Below are 25,620 nucleotides of genomic sequence, written 5' to 3' on the forward strand. Positions count from 1 at the left end.
CGGAAACGTCACGCCGGGCCGTAACTCACCCACACCCCATATGCCTGCCAATCAACCTGACAAGAAAAAAATAAAAACCCAATCTAACTCAGTCTCCTTCATAGAGAACTGCAGAATTGACACCAGTAAAGGAAGACATAATATTGTTCGTAAAATTCAGGCAATATCCCCACATTTTTTTCTTTTATACATTTTTAATGATATCGAAAAAATCTTGTCTTTATATTCTTAAATGGGTATAAAGCTTTATATCTATAGACTATTAAGACGTATAAAAAAGCACTACAGTAATGCGTTTAAAATATTTTATTTAAGCAACGTTTATGAAATTGTAAAAATAATTAAGTTAAAAGTGAACATGACGTTACAATTTTTAATATATATCTAAAGAAGTTTAGAAGTAGTACCGTGTCATACCTATTACCTCTATAAAAATTCATTTCAGCGGATTGATTTTGGTACTGCAGCTATAATTTTTATAGATGTTTATTATTACAACGCTTTAGAATAAGTCAAATTAATTGATTATTAAATGCTTCGAAAAACATGGAATACTTGGCATTATATATCAATCATGCCACTACTCGTAAATATTATGCATATTGGTATCGAATAACAACCTAACCTTGTGGTAACTTCAAACATAATATTGTTATTGCATTAATTCGATTTTAGCCAGAAGCTAATTATTGTCTTGCAAATAATAATCGCATATTCCAGTAAATATTATAAATTATATTTTTAATGAATATTAAATATAGGTGTAATTAAAAAAAAAATAATATTGAAGAGTAAATTGTATTTACGGACGGGAGTCGCAGACTATCAACTTACTTTGCATCGATTTCTTCTTCTCGGTTTAGCAATTCCAGTATTGCACACAAATCCTTTTATTGTTCTTCGAAAATTCCTTGTCATAAAACAGTATAACAAAGGGTTGATTGCGGAGTTAGCGTGTCCCAACAGTAATGTAAAAGGATACCACTTCATTAAATACTCCTAAAAAGAAAATGTATTAATTTTCTATAATATTTCTATAGTTGTGTTTTATATGAATAATAAACAGTACAAATGATTCGTTCGTTATTATTTACTCATAGATTTTATTTGCTTGTACGTTTTATTGAAATTATACCTATTACAAGTCAGTCAATAAATAATGATATAAATAAATAAATAATAAATAAATAATTATCATTATATAGGGATTTAATTTAATTGAGCCATTCCACAGGAAATTATTGTTCTACTATTTCAATATTATTATGTAAAAATTGTCTCGATTGATTCATATTTTGTGTGCACCTGTCAAATATTTAATGGCCTACTTATTAGAATAAAAATACCTGATCTAGACCGAATTTGTCAAGTTTTACGTCTAAATCTAAAAACAGCGTCAGTAAGTTATAGGGTAGCCAACACAATGCGAATATCACTGCTAAAACGAAAAGTATTCTTGCCACTCTTCGTCTTTCGCGAACCATTCTGACCTAAAAAAAAAAAATTATTTTAAATTAAAAATGTATGATATATTTCTAAATCGTTTTATTAAGTGTGATCGTTATTGAATATAATTTTCATAGCTTCTGTATAGAAAATAGTAAGTTTCATATTATATACTCGTGTCCTTATACGTAATTGTGGTACAATTAAAAGGCTGTTATATACAGGTGATAAAATGATTATTTTTTCCTATTCTCTTAATTTTGTGTAATACTCAGAGAACAAGTTGAACATTAGAAAAAGAAGCTTTTGATCTTAATTTTAATAATTAATTTGAACAATTTTATCTCAAAAAGTTGTTCGGTCTGATATTCACTCATGAGTTATTAAAATTACAGTGGAACCTCGATAACTCGAATCAGTTGGGGACAAAAAAAAATTCTAGTTACCGAAAATATTTTTTTATATAAAACACAAAGAGTTCATTTTATAATTTTATTTATTTATATATTTACTAATAAATTTATAATGTATGTAGGTATGTATATTGTATTAAAATTTTTAAAAAAGTATAAAGTAATAAATATGTATATGTATAAATTGTATATTATAAAGAAAATATAATGATTAAAGTAGAAATATGTTTTATAGAAATCTGATATTTTTAATTGTTTTTTTATTTTTTGACCTACCTGTAAAGTTTTCAATAACGTTTAGTGCGGAAAAAATCTCATCTCTAATTTCTGGTTGTTTTTGAATGTACTTACGGACAACTTGTAAACTATCTAATGCCTGGGCAAGAGTATTTTTAGGTAATTTCTCATCTTCATCAATATCCGACTCCTGTGACAACATTATATTAAATATCGGCGTATACATTTCGTAGTTCAATCGACGTATAATTTTACCAATAATAAATTTAGTAGATAAACGTAATTTATTAATTTATTGTAGATATTAAATTGTATTATATCGTTAAATTTATAACTGTACCTTTTAAGCATTAGGTAAAGATTTGATTGATAATATTAATCAGTTTTCGAATACGATTACCGTTATTTAAAATAATACACTTGGTTATTTGACCATCAAGTGATCAATTTATGTACGTATTATGTATATATTATTTTATAAATTCGAGTTATAATCCAAAATTCGACTAAAAATACTTCGACTTAAAGAGAAATTCGAGTTAGCGAAAATTTATTACACATATTATATATCGTAAGGCCGGGGCCAAAGCTTCCTTTGAATTATCGAAAATTCGACTTATAGAGGTTCGAGTTATCGAGGTTCCACTGTAATTATTTTAATCTTTCTTTTGAAAAATTTATTGCACCTAGTTGAATATATTATTCATTATTAGTTTTATGATTGTATACGTATAAATCTTATGTGTATAATGAAATTATTGTACTACTTTCATAAACCCGAATCGTTATTAATTTATGAGTAATCAACTTAACACAGTAGTACGTTTAGAGACGAATATTAATACTATAACTACCTTAAACGACATTACGTATGACATACTCTGATTATAATTTATGTGTATATAATTAACCTGTTGAACGCTTATCATGCCCTGCTGGTCATCAAAGGGTGGACGTACTGCCCATAGTCGCCGTCCCATTAATGTATATGCTCCAGTCACTAAAAATCCCGGTGTAGCGTATACCAGAACAAAACAAAGAACACCTGGAATGTTGAATGTTTTTTAATAATGTGTTATAATTATATTATTACCTTTTTGTATATTATTCTACAGAAATGGGAAATACATAGCTAGTTCGTGTTTAGTGCACATCTAAACTCAAGTGAAACGATTAAATGAAATAAAACCAAGCCAGACACTATTCCACTCAAACTAGAGAACCAGCAAAAGTGATAAACCTTAAGAGGACGTCACATCTGCATATATTGTTTTCGTCTTATAAACGTACAACATATAAAATTTGGGCTCAATAGTTTAAATATTTTGTTGTTAGTTTTAATGTTAGAGTAAACTGATCTATTATCAAACACTATGAGAAGAACATTATTAGTTGTGAGATGATATAGGCTTCTTATGTAATTGAAATGTTTAGGTAAATTATGAATTAATTATGAAATTTTTAAAATTATCATATCGTAAAAACCTTAAATCATTGTACAGATAATATAATTTCTTTAAAGTTTTATAGTAGATTAGTTTAATCTAATATTAAAGCTAACAATAAAAGATTGGTTCTATTGAACGCAAATTTGTTATGTTGTACACTTGTAAGACGGAGACAACACATGCGTCCTCTTATTATAATATTATGTCACAAAATTTACAATTTTTTTAAAGCTTTTTACTCGCTTTGCAATTTAACGGTTAAAATGTATCCAAAACCTTATTCAGAACAGTTAGATATGAACAAGTGAATAACGGTGAATTTATATACCTTATATATATGTGTACTAAAATATACATAATTCTTAGATAATAAATATAGCAAAACGATAAAAATGATTTAGTTGTACCAGAGTTTGCGCTAATGTGAAATTGTGCATATAATGTGCAGTTCTTATTTAAATGTTGTGCAGTTCATAAAAGAAATAATATGATTTTAATTTTTAATAATTAATTCTATGTGTCTATGAGTTTGTAACATCGGTACCATTTGGCATTATTTTGTTTTCCAGAATTATTAGAAATTATGATTAAAACATTGATAATTAATATTTATCTATGAATATCATGAGATTAAAATTTCGGTATTAGTATTTTATTAAAGTCTCCATTACGTTCCGCCATGAATGTTTCAACTGAAAATATGTACTTATACATTAATTATAACATGCCTCCCTTGTATAATTGGGATTCTAATATGTCAAGTGTCAAATGGATGAACAGCAAAAAACATAGAGTAATTACAAGAACAAAGGCTAAGCAACAAAATTATTTCAATGGTGTATTTCCAGATGCTACAAACAAACATCACCAATTTTAATATTGTTTGGGCCTCAACGACTGTTAAAGGACCAGTCACGGTAGTGACATAAATGTTAGTGAATGAATATAATAAAAATAAATTTATAATCGAAAAATAATATAATTGAAAAGTAATTTAATAAAAATGAATAAATAATAATTTAATTGCCCATTTTAGCACAATAAATATATGATAATATAATTTTAGTTTACCTGGTCGGCACAACAAATATATAATAATTTAATAATAATAAGTATTTTATAATTATAAGAATAATTAGATAATTGTTGCCTTGTCAGCTTAACACAAAACGAAAATGTGATCGACGAATACTCACATAGCAGTTGGGACGTTCGACTGGTTTTACACCTACGCTGCCATACCGGGTTCCGTAAGTAATAGACTAAATACAATAAAAAATACAAGTTGAACCCGCGTACGTGCGATCGAAAATCACCGACTGCTCACGACGAAAATTCAATTCCCGTTTGCAACACACGAAGACGACAAAGACAGAAACCACGTTAATTACAATGGCCGCTGGTCAGTTGATCAAAAAAGCCAAACACAAAACACATCACAAAACGTGGTTTGCTGGATAAGATTATTGCAAGACGGGAACGAAAAACAAAGTTGTTATGCATAACACGACGACGAGACAACGAATGGGAAAAAGAAGAAAACGAAAAGGTGGACAAACGACTGTGCAGGCAGCGCGATATCACGACCGACATAATAAAAATACAAAAATAACACGATTTCAATAATTAACAAACGGCGAAAACGAAAACAAAGATACGGATGTACAGTACATGGTGCATAGCGCAACATTTACATAATATACATAAGATAATATTTTTATAATAATAATAAAACTCGTGAGGCCGTTAATGAGTTTTCACGACGATCTGAACTCGTATACGCGTAAACATTACCGCCCACCTTGAAGGAATACATCAAGACTGGGGTAATGGACAGAGTTTTACAAGAGGTCACGTTAGGTTTCCAGTTGCAGTTTTGACGGTTGCAACACGTGATATTCCGTCTGACCCAGGATGGAGTTCCATGATGCGTCCAAGGTGCCACTGTAACGGTTGGGTTGGCTCTTTTATTAGGACTAGATCACCCACGTTCAAGTTTGGACCATCATATTTCCATTTAGTTCGGTTTTTAAGGTAGACAAGTACTCGTTGTGCCATTTTGACCAAAAATGTCTATGGAAATTAGTAATTAATCGCCACCATTGTAATTTGGACAGTGGCATTATTGTTAAGTTGGGATCAGGAAGTGATGTTGATGGTTCGAAGTTGAGAAAATGACTTGGAGTCAACGCTTCATAATCGTTTGAGTCATTGGTTATGGCACCTTATGGCCGTAAGTTCAAGGTACCTTTGATTTGAGTAAGCAATGTGTTGAGCTCTTCACTGGTTAATTTATGGCAACCTATAGATCGCAAAATTAATGATATGGTTGATTTAACATCGGTCTCACATAAAACACCAAAATGTGGAGAGGTAAGAGGATTGAAGCACCACGTAATCTGCTGCGTTGCCATATGACGTTGGACATTTGACATTTTCTTGGAAACCATTAGATTGTGTGAACTCTTGTAATGAAGTCAAGATCCTTGAAGCTACAACAAAATCAGTGCCGCAGTCGCTATGCATTTCCATAATGGGACCATGACGTGCCGAAAATCGAGTGAATGCCAACAGGAATTTTTCTGTTGACAAGTCAGAACTTAATTCTAAATGCAAGGCTTTGGTCGCAGTGCATACGAATATATAAAGATATACGTTTGTAGAATATCCACGATGCTCACGGGGATCTTTTACGATTATTGGATCGGCATAATCCACTTCTGAGATTGAAAAGAGTTTTATTGAACGATATCAGATGAAGCAAGATTTTTACCAATAGAATTTTCCATTACTTGGATATCATCTTCGACAATTTTGCGAATTTCATGAATTTCTAACAATATTTTAGCAATTTTCACACGTTTACCTGTATTTGTACGATCTGTCTTATATTCTTCTGCAGCTGCAGTCAAAGAATTAAGCTTGGAGATGGAACAGACAATACGCACAATGGCATCGACATACGTAATTTATGGTGGAAAAATCATTGTGCAATAAGCGAATGAACTACATAACTGCAGAACACCAACGATCAAAGACGATTATAACAACTTTATATGATTTGGAGAAAAACAAAGAATATATTAAATCCAATATTGATTTATTGCAATTGTGGTCGCTGTTTGTTCGTTACATCCGGCTCGAAGGACCAAAAATGTTTGGGCCTCGTGAATGGTCCTTCGACAGTCGTTGAAGCCCAAACAAATATAGTGATATTGATGATGAAGAGGTTGTCACAAAAAAGAAAAATAAATCATTTTAAAATTAGATTAAAGGAATTTGTAATTTCAATTATTAAAATCTATATAAATTATGAAGTATAATATAATATTATTTCATATTGTGATGTTAGTATGTATTATTTATTATATGCGAGCAAAGCGAGCGTCAAATTTTTTTTCACTTCCGTCAAACAAACAGAATGTGCAGCTCTAATATTTCCTTAGCACAAGCTCTGAGTTGTATAGTCGTTATAAATACCATAAGCGTGTTTGGACAGTGTGTACTTTGAATGTGTATGTCCCCAGTCTTCTATGCACCACGCCAAACCATATCTATGTATTGCGTCGATCAATATCGGATCATCTCCCAATTCCACGGATTCTGTTTGACGGACCCATAGAATCGGACCAAATATCACCATCGACACTAGCCACAGTGCAAGAATGACCTGTTACAGACAATCATGATCAATTATTTACTTTATTATATGTATATATATATATATATATCTGTATATATAAAACAGTAAGCTGATTGACTGCTATCAACGCATAGCTCAAACCATTGGACGGATCTGGCTGAAATTTGGCATACAGATAGCTATTATGATGTAGACGTGTGCTAAGAAAGGATTTTTCGAAATTTTGAATTTAAAGGGTTGAAGTCGGTTTAATATTTTTTGACCTGGTCGATAATTGCGCTATTGAAAATGAATTATATTAAATAAAACTATTAAAAACTGTTTAAAAACTATTAATTTTATTTTTGGTTGTAAATGACGGGTATTGCATAAATATTAAACAAAAAGATCCCGCAACAGGTGCCAAAACAAATAAGAATGTTAGTTCAAAAAATTATTATGCACATCGGTTGATGATTAGACGCGATCAGGACTAAGTTATTTTACGATGCATAAGCTTTGTCAACAATTCATGGTCGAAATATATATAAAGATAGATAGCGAACGATTTCGATACTTCGATTTCGATTCAATCAAAAAAAGCTGCGTGCAAAAGATTCTCAAAACAATTGTTAGATATTGGAGATGGGAAAGTTACTACAGATGAAACGGGATGTATAAAATTACCGACCGATTCTGTACAATCATTGACTCGAAAGATGCTCTCATTGACCAGATATTTCCCATTGTATACTGACAACACACAAATCATGAGTGGCTGGCAGAAAGAGCAATTTTAGCAACAAAAAATGTGGACGTCTACGAATTGAATCTCAAGATAGAACATTTACTATCAGAAAACTTGGTGTCATACAAATAATCTAGATACAGTTTGCGATGCTACTGAAGTTGTAAATTATCCAACAAAGTTTTTAAACTCATTGGATTTACTAGGCATGCCACCGCATAATTTACAGTTGATCATTACAATTTACCATCGATAAAATACCTCCTTCAGGGTCATTTAAAGTTGTATACATGCAGATAAAAAACCACCAGAAGAACATAGAGGCAGGTATAATGCACCAACGGCAAATGAAGTTGCTTTAGTGTTAGTAGATCAGAAGTTTGATCGAAGAGACATCATCCTCGAAAACCGAAGTAACTCACTTCACCGTATCAGTGAGATACATCGAGCATATGACGCACTGCAGTATCCTTTAATGTTTTGTTGGGGGGATGATGGGTATGCAATCAATATACCACAACGCGATCCAAAAACCAAGTTACCGCTTAAAAAAATTGTCTCTGCATCAAGTTTTTACTCATATAGAATAATGGTCAGAGAAGGGTAAGACAACTATTTAGTTAATTATCGTTCTCTTTTCAGTCAATATTTGGTAGATGAATACGCCAAAATTGAAACTGAAAGACTAAATTACATCAAAAACAATCAAGCCAAATTACGTGCAGATAGTTATATTCATTTAAAAGATGCGATTGGACGACGAGACATAGAAGCTAATCAGTTAGGCCAAATGGTTATACTCCCGTCAACTTTTACTGGTGGGCCAAGGTACATGCACGAAAGAACACAAGATGCTATGACCTACGTTGGACATTACGGTCGTCCTGACCTTTTTATTACTTTTACATGTAATCCTTGCTGGGACGAGATAAAAGAGCTCTTACTTTCCGGTCAAAGATCATATGATCGACATGATATAATTGCAAGAGTGTTTCGGTTAAAAGTCAAAAATACCATGAATTTATTGACAAAAGGTAAAATATTCGGAGAAGTGAGATGCTATATGTATTCAACGGAATACCAAACTGTAGAGAGGTTCAGGTAGTTGTAAGCTATAACTTATCGAATAGGTTATGATAATAATCATTATCTTAAAAACTAAATTAATATGTATAAAATATTATTTCAAAAATCTTAATTAATTTAAATTTCAATAGATTTAAAAATATTTAATCTTGGCAGGTTACATATATTTATATACTTAAACCCGGCAACGACGGGTAATTCATTTTCAATAGCGCAGTTATCGACCTGGTCAAAAAATATTAAACCGATTTCAACCCTTTAAATTCAAAATTTCGAAAAATCCTTTCTTAGCGCACGTCCACATCATAATAGCTATCTGTATGCCAAATTTCAGCCAGATCCGTCCAATGGTTTGAGCTGTGCGTTGATAACAGTCAATCAGCTTACTGTTTTATATATACAGATTTGTAAAAATCGATATCAATCCCTTAATGCAACAGAGAGTAAATTTTTTTTTTTTTATCCCATATCTTTCGCCAACACAAACAAACTGGATGGTTCGAAAGCACGCCAAGTATAATTGTTCGTGTGAAAAACATGATGTACTCAAATCTTAGCCACAGACAGACATCGTTTGGCCTTGAGACTTATTGATAGTCATTGCAAATTAAAATCTAATTGGAAATTGAAGGCGTTTAAATTGTATTGGTACATCAATGGGTATAATAGGGATTCGCGATAATAATATATTTTCACCTCGGAATTTGCCATTTAAAAATGATGGCATCGATAACATTTTTCATTAATTTTTTAACGACAAATCGCGTGCCGTTGCACAACCGTGGTGGGTTCAAATTACGAAGCAAAATAACCGGAAATCTAACCTTCAGTTGCAAATTAAGTGGTGGCATAATATATATAAATATATAAAAATGATGTATTACTCCTTCAAAGCGGCTTAACTGATTTTAATTAAATTTTGTATATACATTTAGTAAGTCTGCGAATAGGTTTTTATCTATTTTTTATACTACTAAGTGCTATTGTTTAGTAAATCGTAGTTTAATTTAATAATTTTTGACCAGGTCGATAACTGCGCCTTTGAAAATTAATTATAAAATGATACTATTTAAAAGTTATTAATTTTATTTTTGGTATTGAATGATGGGTATTGTATAAATATTAAACAACAAAATCCCGCAACAGGTGCCAAAAAAAACAAGAATGTTAGTTCGAAGAATTATTATACATATCGGTTGATGATTAGATACGATCAGGACAACGTTATTCTACAATGTCATAAGCTTTGTCAAAAATTCATGGTCAACATGTATTTAAAGATAGAGAGTGAACAATTTTGATACTTGCGATTCAATCAAAAAAGTTGCGTGCAGAAGATTCTCAAAACAATTGTTAGATATTGGTGATGGTAAAGTTACTACAGATGAAACGGGTTGTATAAAATTACCGACCGATTCTGCACAATCATTGACTCAAAAGATGCTCTCATTGACCAGATATTTCCCAATGTATACAGACAACACACAAATAATGAGTGGTTGGCAGAAAGAGCAATTTAAGCAACAAAAAATGTGGACGTCTACGAATTGAATCTCGAGATAGAACATTTATTATCAGAAGACTTGATGTTATACAAATCTATTGATACAGTTTGCGATGTTACTGAAGCTGTAAATTATCCAACAGAGTTTTTAAACTTATTGGATTTACCAAGCATGCCACCGCATAATTTACAACTGAAGGTTGGATCTCCGGTTATTTTGCTTCGTAATTTGAACCCCCCATGGTTGTGTAACGGCACGCGATTAGTCATTAAAAAATGAATGAAAATTGTTATCGAAGCCATAATTTTAAATGGCAAATTCCGAGGTGAAAATATATTATTACCGTGAATCCCTATTATACCCACAGATATGCCAATACAATTTAAACGCTTTCAATTTCTAATTAGATTTTCATTTGCAATGACTATCAATAAGTCTCAAGGCCAAACGATGTCTGTCTGTGATTTAGATTTGAGCACATCATGTTTTTTACACGGACATTATACTTGGCATGCTTTCGAACCATCCAGTTTGTGTTGGCGAAAGATATGAGATAAAAAAAAATAATTTACACTCTGATGCATTAAGGGATTGATATCGTTTTTTACTAATATTGTCATAATTAGCAATAAATATATATCATTTTAAAAGATCAATTTTAATAAATTATTAAAAAAATTATATGTTTGATGTTTTTTTATTTTTATATTTCGTCACCGTTTACAGCACTCCATACCTCTTCCACATATATGCCACATCCTTACACACCTATATTAAATTAGTTATTTTTTTCTAACAAAATATTCTCTAGAAATAATTTATAAGATAAAACAATGTTTGTCGGGTCACCTAGTATATATATTACGGTAATAGTACGAATACCGATGAAACCTAGGATTTACCGGTAAAACCTAGGATATACATTATTGTTTGGTCAAACCCCGAATGATTTTAGGAGTTCGGACTTTTACGAGTGAGTTTTGGTAAATCTTAGGATCGACAATCAATGTTTGTAAAAGTCCGAATTTATATATTTTTTCCGATTCTGTGATAATTCTTACGTGTATTTATTCTTGTGCATTGGTGTTGATATCAATAGTTTTAATTTATATACCTAATTCAATTTTTGACTGAGATACGAATTATAATAAAAGTTGTAAGCAATTATTCAATGATTAAGATATGGAACATATTTAATAGAAGAATAATTTAATAAATTGATATCAGGGCCAATTACAGGAAGTAATTTTACGAGCAATATTCGTTTTACTATTGTCGTGATTAGTATAACACAACGAATAACAAAACAAAATGGTCAGAGTCTTTAAGATTCGTGCAAGCTATGAAGAACGGAGCTTTTCATTCTGGTACGTATTATTATGTACTATTGTATTGAAAGTAATACTAATTTAATTTCGTATTTATTTTTTTGTATAATATAATTAAAAATTATATTGTATAGTATAATACATATTACAATTAATAAATTGTAATAATTAATGTATAAATTATATAATTATATAAGTATATATTATGTAAGTATTTTTATATGAAACCATGTTTGGAACTAAAATGAAAATGGGATTAGAAAGTTCAATCATTCCAAAAAATATATTAACAAACCTTCAAACAGAAGAGGATTTAGAGGGAGTACTTACACACCCAAACTTAAAATCAATTGAAGTTGTCGAGATAGATGAAGAAATTAGAGTCGTCAAAGAACCTATGGAAGTAAAAGGAACGAGAGAAACTGAAAATAATAAAATAACAGATCGGGCACAAAAAATTAAGCAACATCAAGTAAACAAATATCAAATGTATTAACTGGACAAACAGATAAAATTAAAATCCCAGAAGTCGATAGAAGTAAAGTTGCTGTAAGTAAAGTAAAGTCACACATTACTTGCTATGGTATTACAAGTTGTGGATGGAGATTTTTGTCGTTTGGGTACAAAAGCGGGAACACTATCTCAACTATTTACTCGAAATCAGTTCATTCTATGCGAAGAGAACTTTTTGGAATCAGTAATAATTCCCGAAAATGAAATTGGAATTCGTCAAGCGGTATCACAACTATCTTTGACTGGTGGGCAAGGGTTAATAAGGTGTGACTGTTTAAAAAAATGTATTACAAATCGCTGTAAATGCCGATCTAAAAATGTATTGTGCAACTCAAGATGTCACGGTATCAAGCCTGCACAAGTAAATGAATATTTTTTCTTAATAAAATTAAAAATTTTAAAAAAAATCGATCGTTATAGGTAATATGTAATAATAATATACGTTTAAATTTTCATTAAAATATGTACCTAATAATAATATTAATATTTATATTAAATAAAAATATAAATTTTTGTCATAATTACATTTTATAATAGTGTGCCTACAATATATCTCCGCGATTACCCACATGCTGTTTACAAACATTCTCCCGCGCGCGATGGCACTATCGCCGACTGATTTATACGATAAAAGGCAAACCGATAACGTAGCTTTATATTGATTTATACCAACCAGCAATTATGATGAACTATGTAATCAAAACTAATTATTATTATGTTGAACAATATTGATATCAACACGAATGTCATGTGGTACTATGATGCACGTACAATGCTCAAGAATAAACACAGGTAAGAATTATCACAGAATTGGAAAAACATATGATTTCGGACTTTTACAACCATTGATTGTCGATCCTAAGATTTACCAAAACTCACTCGTAAAAGTCCGAACTCCTAAAATCATTCGGGGTTTGACCAAACAATAATGTATATCCTAGGTTTTACCGGTAAATCCTAGGTTTCACCGGTATTCGTACTATTACTGTAACATATATATATATATATATATATATTATTATTATTAATTTTTTGTTTAATTTAATAATGTCGCATTTGCATAATACATGATGAATGCATCCGTATAATTTATTCGTAATTTTGAAATTTAATGGCAATGGTTCTCGAGGTCATAACTAGCGAATCATAGTTCTACGTGTTCTGAACTTTATGGTGAAAATAGTTTATAAAAATCCATTTACCATTATTTCAGAATTATATAAGTGCAAACTGTATATTATTATCATTATTTGCATAGAAATAATAAAAAAATTGTAGAAAAATAAAAATTAACTAATTCTTATTGATCCATCAGTACATGTATTTAAATTATATTTAAATTGTAATTAAATTATAATGTAATGTAATTTATATGAAATGGATGATGTGATACAAGAGTTATCATTCAACAGTTGAAGTTAAGTGAACAATAAAAAAAAATTACATATAAAATCAAAGTATATTTAAATAATATAAACTGCTCGTAAAAACAGATTACTCGTATTATAATTTTATACTTAACATTCTAAATGGGAAATACATTAAAGAGAAGATAAATACCTCAACCATCTCAGAAACACACACTTTATTATTAAAACTATAATTAATCTCTATTCACTGTTGCTCAATGTTTAGTTTAAAATGTATTTACAGTTTTGTACAGTTATTAGTTATATGACAGATATAATACAAGTGGTTGAGAATTATTTTGGCCTCGCTTACCTCATCAAAAGGAATAACATAATTTTATATTTTACATCAAAAGCAATGGTGAAACATAATGTTGTACACCGAATTTCCTCAGGATTCTATATATTAATAATAGTGTTCAATTGAGTGTTTTTTGATATTTTAATCAAAGAAATGAATTTTATTTACTTTGAAACAGATATTAAAATTAACCTTCTGTGTTTATTGTATTGTTTGTGTTACATGAAGTCGTAATGCAGTGCAAAAGGATATACAAAATAATTTTCTTTTATCTTGCATTAATTAGAATTTTAATTACTTTTCAAAATATATAATTTTAAATGTTAAATTTCATCACAAATAGCTATTTTTCTTATAAATAATTAAATATTAGAATAAAAATAATAGTGGCAATTTAAATAAAATTATCTAAACAAAAAAAAAAGTAAAATAATGCTTGTTAATTTTTTTTTTTTAAGAAATCAGCTTATTATAATCAAAAAAATTGCAACAGTTTTAAAAGTTTAATTGATAATAGAAAATTTTATTGATTTTGTATATTTTAAATAATGTTGTATTGATTAAGTTTTGTTTCATAATGATTTGTAAGTAATACATTTTTAAAATATTAATCAGATTTTTAACGATCTGAAATTGATAAGAAAATATCTTATTGAAAAAGTTTAATTTGAACATTTCTTTTAACAAATATTTAGATAATTAATCTGTAAAAAAAACACTGATTTACCATAATTTTGTACTGGAACTTCTAATTATAAGATTAAATTGTTTTCAAAATATGTATTTATTTATGCAGAGTTAACATATAAATAACCCTCCAGGGGAGCACTAAGAGTGCGACGGGTATGGCGAACCCGGGGCCCCGAGCTCTGAACTGAATTGACTTTAATTAGTTGGTTTAGTTCTCCCTACTCTGATCTTAATTGGTTGGAGTAGACTGGTCCTCCAGGTTGGGGGTTTAGCGCAGTGCTAACGACCCTGCCTAGTAAAAAATCTTCTGTTCAGGATCTAATAAACATAAACATGCCTCGGATACGTGGAGCTTTGGATAATAAGACTGGAAATCGGAAAAATGGCTTACTGTTTGGGACATGGAACGTACGTACTTTTTTCAAACCTGGAGCGGCACAAAATATTGTTAAAGAAATCGAGAAATACAAGGTAAAAATAGTGGCTTTACAAGAAATTAGATGGGATGATAATGGAACGATAGATATACAAGAAACAACAATACTTTATGGTAAATACAATGAACAACGCCAGTTTGGAACTGGTTTTGCGGTACACAAAAGCCTAATACCAAATATAAGGGAATTCAAAGATATAAATCCAAGAATCTCATTGTTGACAATGAAAGCGCATTTCTTCGAAATAACTTTCATAAATGTACATGCGCCTTCCGAAGATAAGCCGCAGGAAGAGAAGGATGATTTTTATGTGAACTTGGACTTAACATTAAATGCACTACCTCAATACAGAATAAAAATAGTCTTAGGTGACCTAAACGCAAAAATTGGTAAAGAGGCTGTATTCAGACCAATAATTGGTAGTCACAGCCTGCACGAAACTACAAATGATAATGGATTAAGACTTATCGATTTTGCATGTGGAAATGGTCTTGTAGTGAAAAGTACAATGTTTCCTCATAAAAATATTTATAAGGGAACATGGATGTCACCTGATGGAAGGTACGTCAACCAAATCGACCATGTTCTAGTGAGCGCAAGATTCAAAAACTGTATTCAAGACATAAGAACGATGAGAGGAGCCGATGGTGATTCGGATCACTATCTGGTTAAAGGAAAAATGAAAGTCAAAATAAAAAAGGTTACTCGGAAAAAAGGAACAGTGGTAGACAAATATGACACATCTAAACTAAACAATGTGAATACATGTGAAAGGTTCAAGTATCTGATGTCGGAAAAAATCAGAAGGATAAATACAGATATAAATGACTCAATTGATACAAAATGGAAGAAAATTAAAGATACTATAAAGGTAGTGACAGAGTCAGAAATCGGAAAAGTAAAAACTGTAAGAAAACCATGGTTCAACGATATATGCGAAGATGCTCTAAATCGGAGAAAAGAAGCTAGAAACCAGTGGCTTAATGACCAACATAATATAGAGAAAGAAATTGCGTATAAAGAATGTCAGAAAAGCGCAAGTAGAGTATTTAGAAATGAAAAACGAAAATATACTCGGAATTTATTGGAAGAAGCAGAAGTAGATTCTAGAATGAATAGAACGAGACAGTTGTACCAAAAAGTAAACAGTATACGAGGAGGATACAAAAAACATAATAAGTTTTTGAAAAATGAAGATGGTTCACTGACAACAGGACAGGAAGAGATATTGGAAAAATGGAGACAATATTTTGGCCAACTGCTCAACTGCGAAAATCCAGAAGAAACTTTTGAATTTCCACTAGTAGAAACCAACGATTGCGAATGCTTACCTCCTACTAGAAATGAAATAAAACAACAAGTATTAAGGTTAAAAAACCAAAAATCTCCCGGAGAAGATGGGATTCAGGGAGAAATATTAAAAAAATTAGATGAGGAAACAGTATCAAGAATACATAATATTATTGAGATGGTATGGCAGGAGGAAAGACTCCCAGAGGAGTGGAATACTGCGCTAGTATGCCCTATCCACAAAAAGAACGACCCCCAGATATGCAGTAATTATAGGGGAATTGCATTACTAAACGTAACCTATAAAATTCTTGCATATTGCTTATTAGATAGAATACAACCGATTGCGGAAGAAATAATAGGGGACTACCAAGGAGGTTTCAGAACAAATAGATCTACAACAGATCAAATATTTGTGATTAGGCAGACCCTTCAAAAAATGTGGGAGTTCAATAAAGACGTGTATATATTATTTGTGGACTTCAAGAAAGCCTATGACTCTATCCACAGGGCAAGCTTAATCAATATTCTTAGGGAATTTAAGTTTCCAAAAAAGCTAGTTAATCTTGTAGAGGCAAGTATAAATGGAACAAGAATCAAAGTAAAGCTAGCAAATATGTTGTCACAACCAGTAGAAGTAGTGACAGGCTTAAGACAAGGGGATGCGCTTTCTCACATACTATTTAACTTAGTGTTGGAGAAGATAGTAAGAGAAACCAATTTATGTGAAGGGGTTGAGTTAGGACGATCGACAATTAATATTCTGGCATATGCGGATGATATTTCTCTATTGGGAAGGAGTAGAGAGATGATAATAAAAATGGGAAAATCACTTATAAAGGCTGCGGAGAAAGTAGGACTTAGGATTAATGAAGAAAAGACAGAGTACATGGTGGTCAGTCGGAGAAATGGGAATCTGGTACAAGAAGAATTCATCGAAGTAGAAGGATACAAATTTAAAAGAGTGGATCAATTCAAATACTTAGGGTCAATTATAACTCAAGATAACGACATAAAAACAGAGATTTCAATGAGATTACAATCAGCTAATAAATGTTTCTTTGGACTTAGTAAAATTTTTAAATCAAGAGCAATTTCTAAGAACCTAAAAGTTAGAATGTACTTAATTTGCTAAGGCCAATTGTCCTCTATGGAGCAGAAACGTGGCCTCTGAGAAAGACTGAAGAACGAAGGATAGCAGTGTTTGAGAGAAAAATACTTAGGAAAATTTATGGGCCATACTTTGATGTTCTCACAAATGAATGGAGGAAATTACACAATGAAGAACTGCAATCCCTTTTCCAGCGACCGGATATACTGAAAGAGATAAAAAAAAGAAGGCTAGTTTGGGCAGGACATGCCTGGAGGAAGCATGACTCATTAATAAGAAGAGTAATAGAGGAAAACCCAGTGGGGAGGAGACCTCTTGGAAGACCGCGCTTAAGATGGGAAGATTGCGTTAAGAGAGACGCCAAAACAGTGGAGCCGGAGATTCATTGGCAGGAAGTAGCAGAGGATAGAGATAGGTGGCAGTATGTTTATCTAGAGGTATGGTCTTGAATGGCCGAAACCAAGAAAGAAGAAGAACATATAAATAATTATGAATTGATATCCTTTGAGATTGAGTTATTAATGACAATGTGTTTATTAAAACTTTAATTCTTTTTGTAACAACATATTTTATCCTTGATCTTCTGGTATAGGCAAATTTAATTACTAGAATGTCTAAATATAAGGTTTTGATGAAGATAACATTTTTCATTATTAATTTTTCGTTTAAACGATATTATTATTTTTATAATATTATGAAACATATTTTTAATTTACAGGAGATTTAATTATTTTATATAATTTAATTTTAATTATTTTATAGATTTATTAATTTTAATTATGTGCTAAAAAATATTAATTTAATTATGCGATAAAGTAATAGACGAAATAGATATTCCGACGAAAACAGATTAAAAGTTATAACAGTAGGAAAACACATTTTATTTTAGCAATATCGATAAATATAAATTATAGATTAGAAAAAATATTTTTGTGGCTGCAGTAATTAAAATTTCCTAAATTTTAACAGGGTTCAATAAATTGTTTTTGCCATTTACATTAAAACATCTTCAGGTGCTTATTGATACCTTAATTGCGTTTTTTCATGTTGCAATTTTAAAAATAAAAAAATAAATAATAGTTTTTTATTTTCTTCATTTATTCATCATAAATGTTCCCAATATCCATTAAATTACAAATATTTCTCATAAATATTGTTTTCAGTTCGTTTAGACACACCGTACTTTTCACACCCATATTGATCTTAAACTTAAAATAATCTTATAATAATGTAGATATAGCTCTCATTACCGAAATTCATCTCACCACCAAACACATCATTTTAAATTTATGGACATGACTTTCCAATCAAATCACCCCGACAATTCTGCTTCACACGTTAGTGCCGTTCTATTAATGTCTTCCAAATAATTCCCCACTAACATTTTTCTTCTAAATCAAATCATAATTTGCAACTAATCGCTAAATCAGTGAATATTAACTCCATACCTACTTCAATAACATCAACCTATTTTTAACCCGGATGCCCTTTTCTTTCAGAAAACATCTCTTTATCCACATTCGCTATGAAACACACACATCATCGGTGTCGATTTTAACGCCAAATACGAAGCCTGGACTGTCGCTTTAAGAACACGAGAGGCTGTACTATGTTCATTCTTATATTAAATAAACCTTCTAAAATTATTTACCCAGATTCTCCAATCTATTAGCCAACTCACGCATACAAATATCTTGTCTTCCTCGACTTTTTTCTATCCAACCTATCTAATCATATGTATACAAATATCACTAATCTAAATGATCCAGCATCAGATGACACACCAATTACTTTCAAAATTCAAGCCAACACCGACATTAATCAAATCGTCAAAAAGCGAACAGATTATAACAAGTTTCGTAGTATTATGACCACTAACTCCTTTTTTAATATAAAATTTAAAAACTCTGAGGATATCGATAATGCCATAAGTACCCTAACAAAAAACATTCAAAACACCATCCAAATATCTACTACTATTTATTAATTTCAAGAATATCCAAAAAAAAATACTACTCTCGAATTAAATGAGCTTATTCTGCTCAATCGTCGGTCGTGTAATATTTGGAAACGAATTCATTACCCAGTTGACAAATAACGTTACAAATATTACACTAACAAACTTAAATCTACTCTCAAGAAGTAAAAAAAAACACTTATATACCACCCATCTCTAATCTCTATTTCCCTCAAATAGGTTTTTATGAAAAAAATCAAATCACTTGTAAAACACAAAAAAGTTATTCCTCTTAGTATTGCTTATACTCTCCAAGAAATATCTGGTCAAGTATTTAGCCTATACATTCAAACCTAACTACATTTCACCACACTCTTCACCTACTTCAAGTGGAACAACTAGTTTCATCACCACTACCAATGGTATTGGCAAAATCGCTTATCTCATCCGGAGAAGTACTCTTGGTTGTGAAAAACTAAAAAAAAAATAAACCATTATGATCGCATAAACAATGCAATAATTAAAAACGTTGAAAAATTAAAAATGACTAAAAACCATCATCTTTCTCACGTATATCTTTAATACCATTTTCGTTTATCATATTTCTCAACTACTTGGAAATCAGTCCTTATAATAACCATACAAAAACTAGGTAAACCACCTAATATCTCTGAGTCCTACAGACCAATTAGTCTACTTCCTACACTCGGGAAAATATTCGAGAAAATCTTTTTCAAGAGACTCACTGTCATTGCACAAATGTAATATGCCATTCCTAAATTTAAATTTGGCTTTTGTGATAAACACGCAAAGTTCCATCGACTACATAGAGTAGTAGGCTACATTGTCTCATCACTCGAAACAAAAAAGTACTGTTCTGGTATCTTTTAAAATATAAGTAATTGTCACACTTATGCCTTATTAATGTGGGCCTTATTTACATATTCATTGATGGGGACCACCAATATATGTAAATCATTCATTCGAAAATCAATGCTATGTTTTATTCTACTCATCCAAACATTTACCATTTTATAAACATTTTATTAAATGTACAACGTGAAACATACATAATAATTAAAAGTATTCATGAAAAGTAATGCAAAGTAATACAAGAAATTGTATAAAAGAAAAGAAATCGGAGTTCAAATGCGGTTGTTGTAATTAAATACAATAACTATATTTGAATATATACAATGCTTATCCTATAATTTTTAAAGTATAAAAATTTTATTTTATCAATACCTATATTTATTTAATTATACAAAAATTATGCATATTCAATACCCCTATATTATTAGATTATAAAATATTTTTAAGTATACCTGTTAAATTTTTTGTTACAGACAATCCTAAGTCTGTACAATTGGGAAGGATTTTTTTTTTATTATTATTATAATTTGACGTGACTCAGTTAGTTTTAAAACATGTACTCAATTAGTATTATACTCAAAATTTCACGGGAATTAATTGATGTACAGTACACCTATACACTCTAAAACAACCCGGAACTCAATTCATCATAAAAAGGTTATATTGAAATTCAGTTTTTATGCAGCCTTTAGTTCGTATGCAATCTTCCTAATTATCAAACATATTATGAATAGGACCGTGCGATTATTTTTTCCCTGGAATAATCGATTATTTAAATAATATTCCATTATAATCGAATAATCGTTTATTGATAGAATAATCGATTAATAATCAAATAATTGTTTATTGATAGAATAATCGATTTATAATCGAATAATCATCATTTAATTTAGAATCCAATAATCTTACTATTGAGTTATTTAACACGTTGATGGACATGACTGCTATAACATTCGCCAACTGTTGACCCCTTATTGGATCAGTTTAATTTATTAAGTTTCAAGTGTCTAATACTGATGAATTTTATATACAAATGATCAATATCTAAAAGTAAATCGTTTTTGCAAAAAAAAAAAATACTTGACTGCTATAGCATGCTATTGCCACTACGACTTAAGTTTTTTATTTTAAGTTGGTCATGGGCATGAATACTATAGCATATTATTGTTTCTTTTTTTACCAAAATTCACTATTGATGGCCAACTATAATCCTTAATATAATTAGGTAGACTCAAAATCATAGTTAGAAATATTTCAAAGGATAAAAACTTTTTTTTATGCACATAAATTATATTTATTAATTAATTATGGAAATATAATAGACATAATATTTTGTATTAGCTTACTAGCTGATAACTAAGACTTTCAACAAATCAATAGTCGAAAAACAATTTTCAATAAATATTTTATAAAACAAAAAAAAAAAACAATTTAATTTATTATATAAGTGTCCACTCTTAACAGTATTTTACTATTATTATATAAACAAAATTAAATCTCATAATACTTAATAGCTTGCTTGCTGTGATATCTAATAGGTATCATACATTTTAAGTAGTAAAAATAATAGTTCATATAAAATTAATAACAAACATAAGAATTTAAAATTATCAAATCATACTAAAAACAATTTATAAAATAATAGTAATAAAAACAAACATAACAATTTCAACTTGTATCAAATTTATATGTCTTATTCTCACTGAATTATACTATTATTAAACAATTAAAATTAATCTCATATTAAAAGCAAAATTTAATTAAAAATTTAAAAAAAATAGTATCATAAATTGTATTGTTAATAAAACAAAATTAAATTTTAATAAACTTTTTAGCTTACCTGCTGTGATATCTAATAGTTTTAATACTTTATAAGTAATAGTAATAAAAACAATACTCTATGTATTATAAAACTAATAACAGAAACATAAGAATTTAAAATGTATTTGAAAACAATTTTTAAAATAATAGTAACAAAGCAAACATAACAATTTCAATTTAAGTGTCTCCTTCTCACTGTATTTTTCTATTATTAAAAAAAAAAAAATTAACCTCATAATAAAAGTAAAATTAAATTTAAAAAAATAAAAAACCTGGTTCTAAAATAGTCATATAGATGAAAAACAGTCTTAGAAACCTAAGCAACATTATGATAATCTAAAAAACAAGGCCCTGGGCACAAAGGCGGTTTTTCAGGACAATTCTTAACCTCCATGAAGTCTGTTTCACTTGTTTTCTGCTTGTACATTGTCTACATTTTAAGTAATATCCTTTTCTTTTCCAACCTGAAATAATGTTCCCAATTTTCAGATTTAAAACTTTTTTAATTATTATAAAAATATAATACCTGGAGGATGAGGTATTTTTTCTTAGACATGTTCCAATACCACTGAAGTGTTTCTTGGTTGGTTAGATGTCCTTATTCTGATGTTTTTTTTATTTACTAATTGACTGCCATGTACAATATTATCAGGTAAATGAAGAAGTTTTGTTATTACAGATGAGTGGAAATCAAAATAACGATGGTTCACATTGTGTAATTTTTTTTTATATAAATAATATGCATTCCACATAGATATATCTAGCAAGTGAAAAATTACTTTTTTGTACCAGCGAATGGTTTTTTTTGGTGATGAATAATAACTTATCATCTGGTCACTTCTATCAATACCAGACATATTTCTATTATACTCAACAATATGTTTAGGTTTTATACTTTGTTGTTGAAAAAATCTATTAGATGAAGTTACCATTTTGGGATGATGGCCAGTAGTTATAGAAAAAACTTCTCTCTTATCCTTCCAACGACTGACATAAACTGATCCTTATTTTGTAAAATAATGATCTCCTTTTTTAATTTTAATGCTTTTTTTACAATTGATGTAGGATTGTTTTTTCTATTCCAGTGGTGTGTGTTCTTTGCTTATACAATAAGTTTGATAAATTAACTGAATTATAATAGTTATCCATGTAAAGATGATGTCCCTTATTCAAGTATGGTTTAACTAGTTTTAAAACCAAATAATTAATTTTTGAATTACCTGTTACTTCAACATTTTTCCCTTTATAAATTTCAATATTAAGTATATAGCCATCTGGTGAGCAAAGCTCATAAAACTTAATACCATATTTATGTTTTTTATTTTTAATGTATTGCCTAAATATAAGTCGTCAGCGCCAAAGCAGCATAGACAAGGGACAAGGCTTCTCCTGGACTTAAACTGTCTTGAAATTTTTTCATTAGTTTGTCCATTAAAATTTTACTTTTATACAATCTATCTCTGGTGTTTAGGCTTACACCTTCTGAACAGTTCAGAGATCTCAAAATTTTTTCTAACTTTCTACCTGACATTGTTGCATTAAAAATTGGATGATAGTATAAGGGATTAGAACTAAAAGCATTTCTTAATACTGGAAGTTTTAACTGACCTCTCAATAGACAAAGGTCAAAAAACTTTTTTTGTGTCTGTACGAGTAAGTGGACTTACATTTTTCATTCTTCCATTTTTTGTGTGTGGACGATTTAAAGAATTTATTTTTTTTTGACAATTATTAGTACAAGTAAGAACTAAATCAAAAATATCATTGTCCCAAATTTTAAAAAATACATCAATTGGTGAAGAATCATCATTAATATCAACTTTTATCCCTGCACTGTTACTATCAAAATTAATGTCACCAAATATGTTTTCTTCCCAGTCACTTTCTTCAGACTCACTATCACTACTGAAACTTTGAACACTTTTATCACTTACTGGTTCACTAACTGGTCTCAAAAATGCACTTTCGTTGAAAGAAACATTGTTGTCACTGGAATTGGATGGAGTAGTTGTATGGTCCACATCACTATCTGTTATTATTGAATTGCCATCACTTCTTCAAGATGCATCATAATCAGATTCAATATATGAATCATCTGACATAGATATCCCTTCTGAAATTGAAAGTTGAAACACAATAATACAGCTAGGTAGGTAGTTATATTTATTTGGAAGAGATTTATTGATTGTTATTCATTACCTTCATCGATCTCGTCAAGCATTTCCAATATATCATTCTCATTATTCATGATTTCAAAACACAGCTAGCAATGTTAAATTAAATATAATAAAATATGTTCTTATATACGTTATTTTATATTATGAACATATGATAAAACAATGTTGAAAGAATAATATGTTATCATAAGATAACAAGATTTGCCGGACGAGCGCACGTGATAAAGTGTTCCTAAACATGTTATAAACCATATAAATAAAACAAGTAATATCATAACCTAAAAATATAAGGTACAAACCGCGTTTTAGAATTCGAATGCTATGACAGTCATGCAAACGTATGACTTAAAAATCATGAATGCTATAGCATGTGCTGTCCATCAACGTGTTAATAATAGTAATAATTAAATAATTATCCTGATTTAAAAGTTTTATTAAATAAAAAAAACATAAATAAAATAACATCATCTTTTGTACAAAATAACTGTTTACATTAAACTTCGGTTTTGAGTCTTAACTTAAATCTAAAATTAATATTATACATATTTAAAACACTAGTGCTTGCTATATAATCTTTATTCACGGATAGAAAAATTAGCTGGCTTGCATGTTAATTTGTTACTGACGATCTATAGTCAGTTAATACACAACCACCTTTACTAAAAATACATCATCGTGGCAGATCGCCTTCATCGACGGTTTCCAGAAAAAGAATAACCATTGCTAAAAATAAACGAAAACAAAATCCAAAGTCACCTTTTAAATGAAGACATTTCATTGAATAACGACAGATTAAAACGGATAAACTACATAAACATATAGCAAAGATTAAAATAAATGGAAAATAGCCATATTTTTCATTATAATTCATTTAATAATAAACTTTTTTCTTCGATTATTCAATTATTTGATTATTTTCGGATATTTCAATTAATAATCGATTATTCGATTCTTCAATTATTCGATTATTTGTGGATATTTTAATATTGTTAAAAATAATCGATTAAAAAATTAAATTAATCGCACAGCCCTAATTATGAAACATTTAAATATTATTCGGATACATTTCTAGAAAGTAGAATTTTGACTAAATACACTAATCAAAATCGTGATGTACGATTGAACATTGATTTTGATATAAGGCCCAAAAATTGTACCAAATGGTATAAATTATTTGGTTAAATATTAATTTTTTGGACTATATTCCA

The 25,620-nt window shown here is 29.7% G+C and overlaps 1 protein-coding gene and 1 long non-coding RNA gene across 2 annotated transcripts in view; both read right to left on the reverse strand.

Annotated features, from left to right (window-relative positions):
* The window catches only part of LOC112688007 (orexin receptor type 2-like), a 62,604-nt gene that overhangs the window by 4,488 nt on the left and 32,496 nt on the right, over positions 1-25,620 (reverse strand). Inside the window, exons 3-6 of the mRNA XM_025561017.1 lie at positions 7,025-7,214; positions 3,008-3,141; positions 1,347-1,490; positions 835-999 (exon numbers count right to left, since the gene is read on the reverse strand). Coding sequence (XP_025416802.1) covers positions 835-999; positions 1,347-1,490; positions 3,008-3,141; positions 7,025-7,214 — 633 coding nt within the window. The remainder of the gene's footprint in view (positions 1-834; positions 1,000-1,346; positions 1,491-3,007; positions 3,142-7,024; positions 7,215-25,620) is intronic.
* Positions 22,355-24,569, reverse strand: LOC112688023. The gene is made up of 3 exons (XR_003149038.1): positions 24,435-24,569; positions 22,762-24,348; positions 22,355-22,699 (listed from the first exon to the last, which is right to left on the reverse strand). It is a non-coding gene; the product is annotated as an uncharacterized LOC112688023 (long non-coding RNA).

The sequence above is a fragment of the Sipha flava genome, unplaced genomic scaffold (genome assembly GCF_003268045.1).
Source record: "Sipha flava isolate LNK unplaced genomic scaffold, YSA_version1 109_pilon_pilon, whole genome shotgun sequence".
NCBI lineage: Eukaryota > Metazoa > Arthropoda > Insecta > Hemiptera > Aphididae > Sipha > Sipha flava.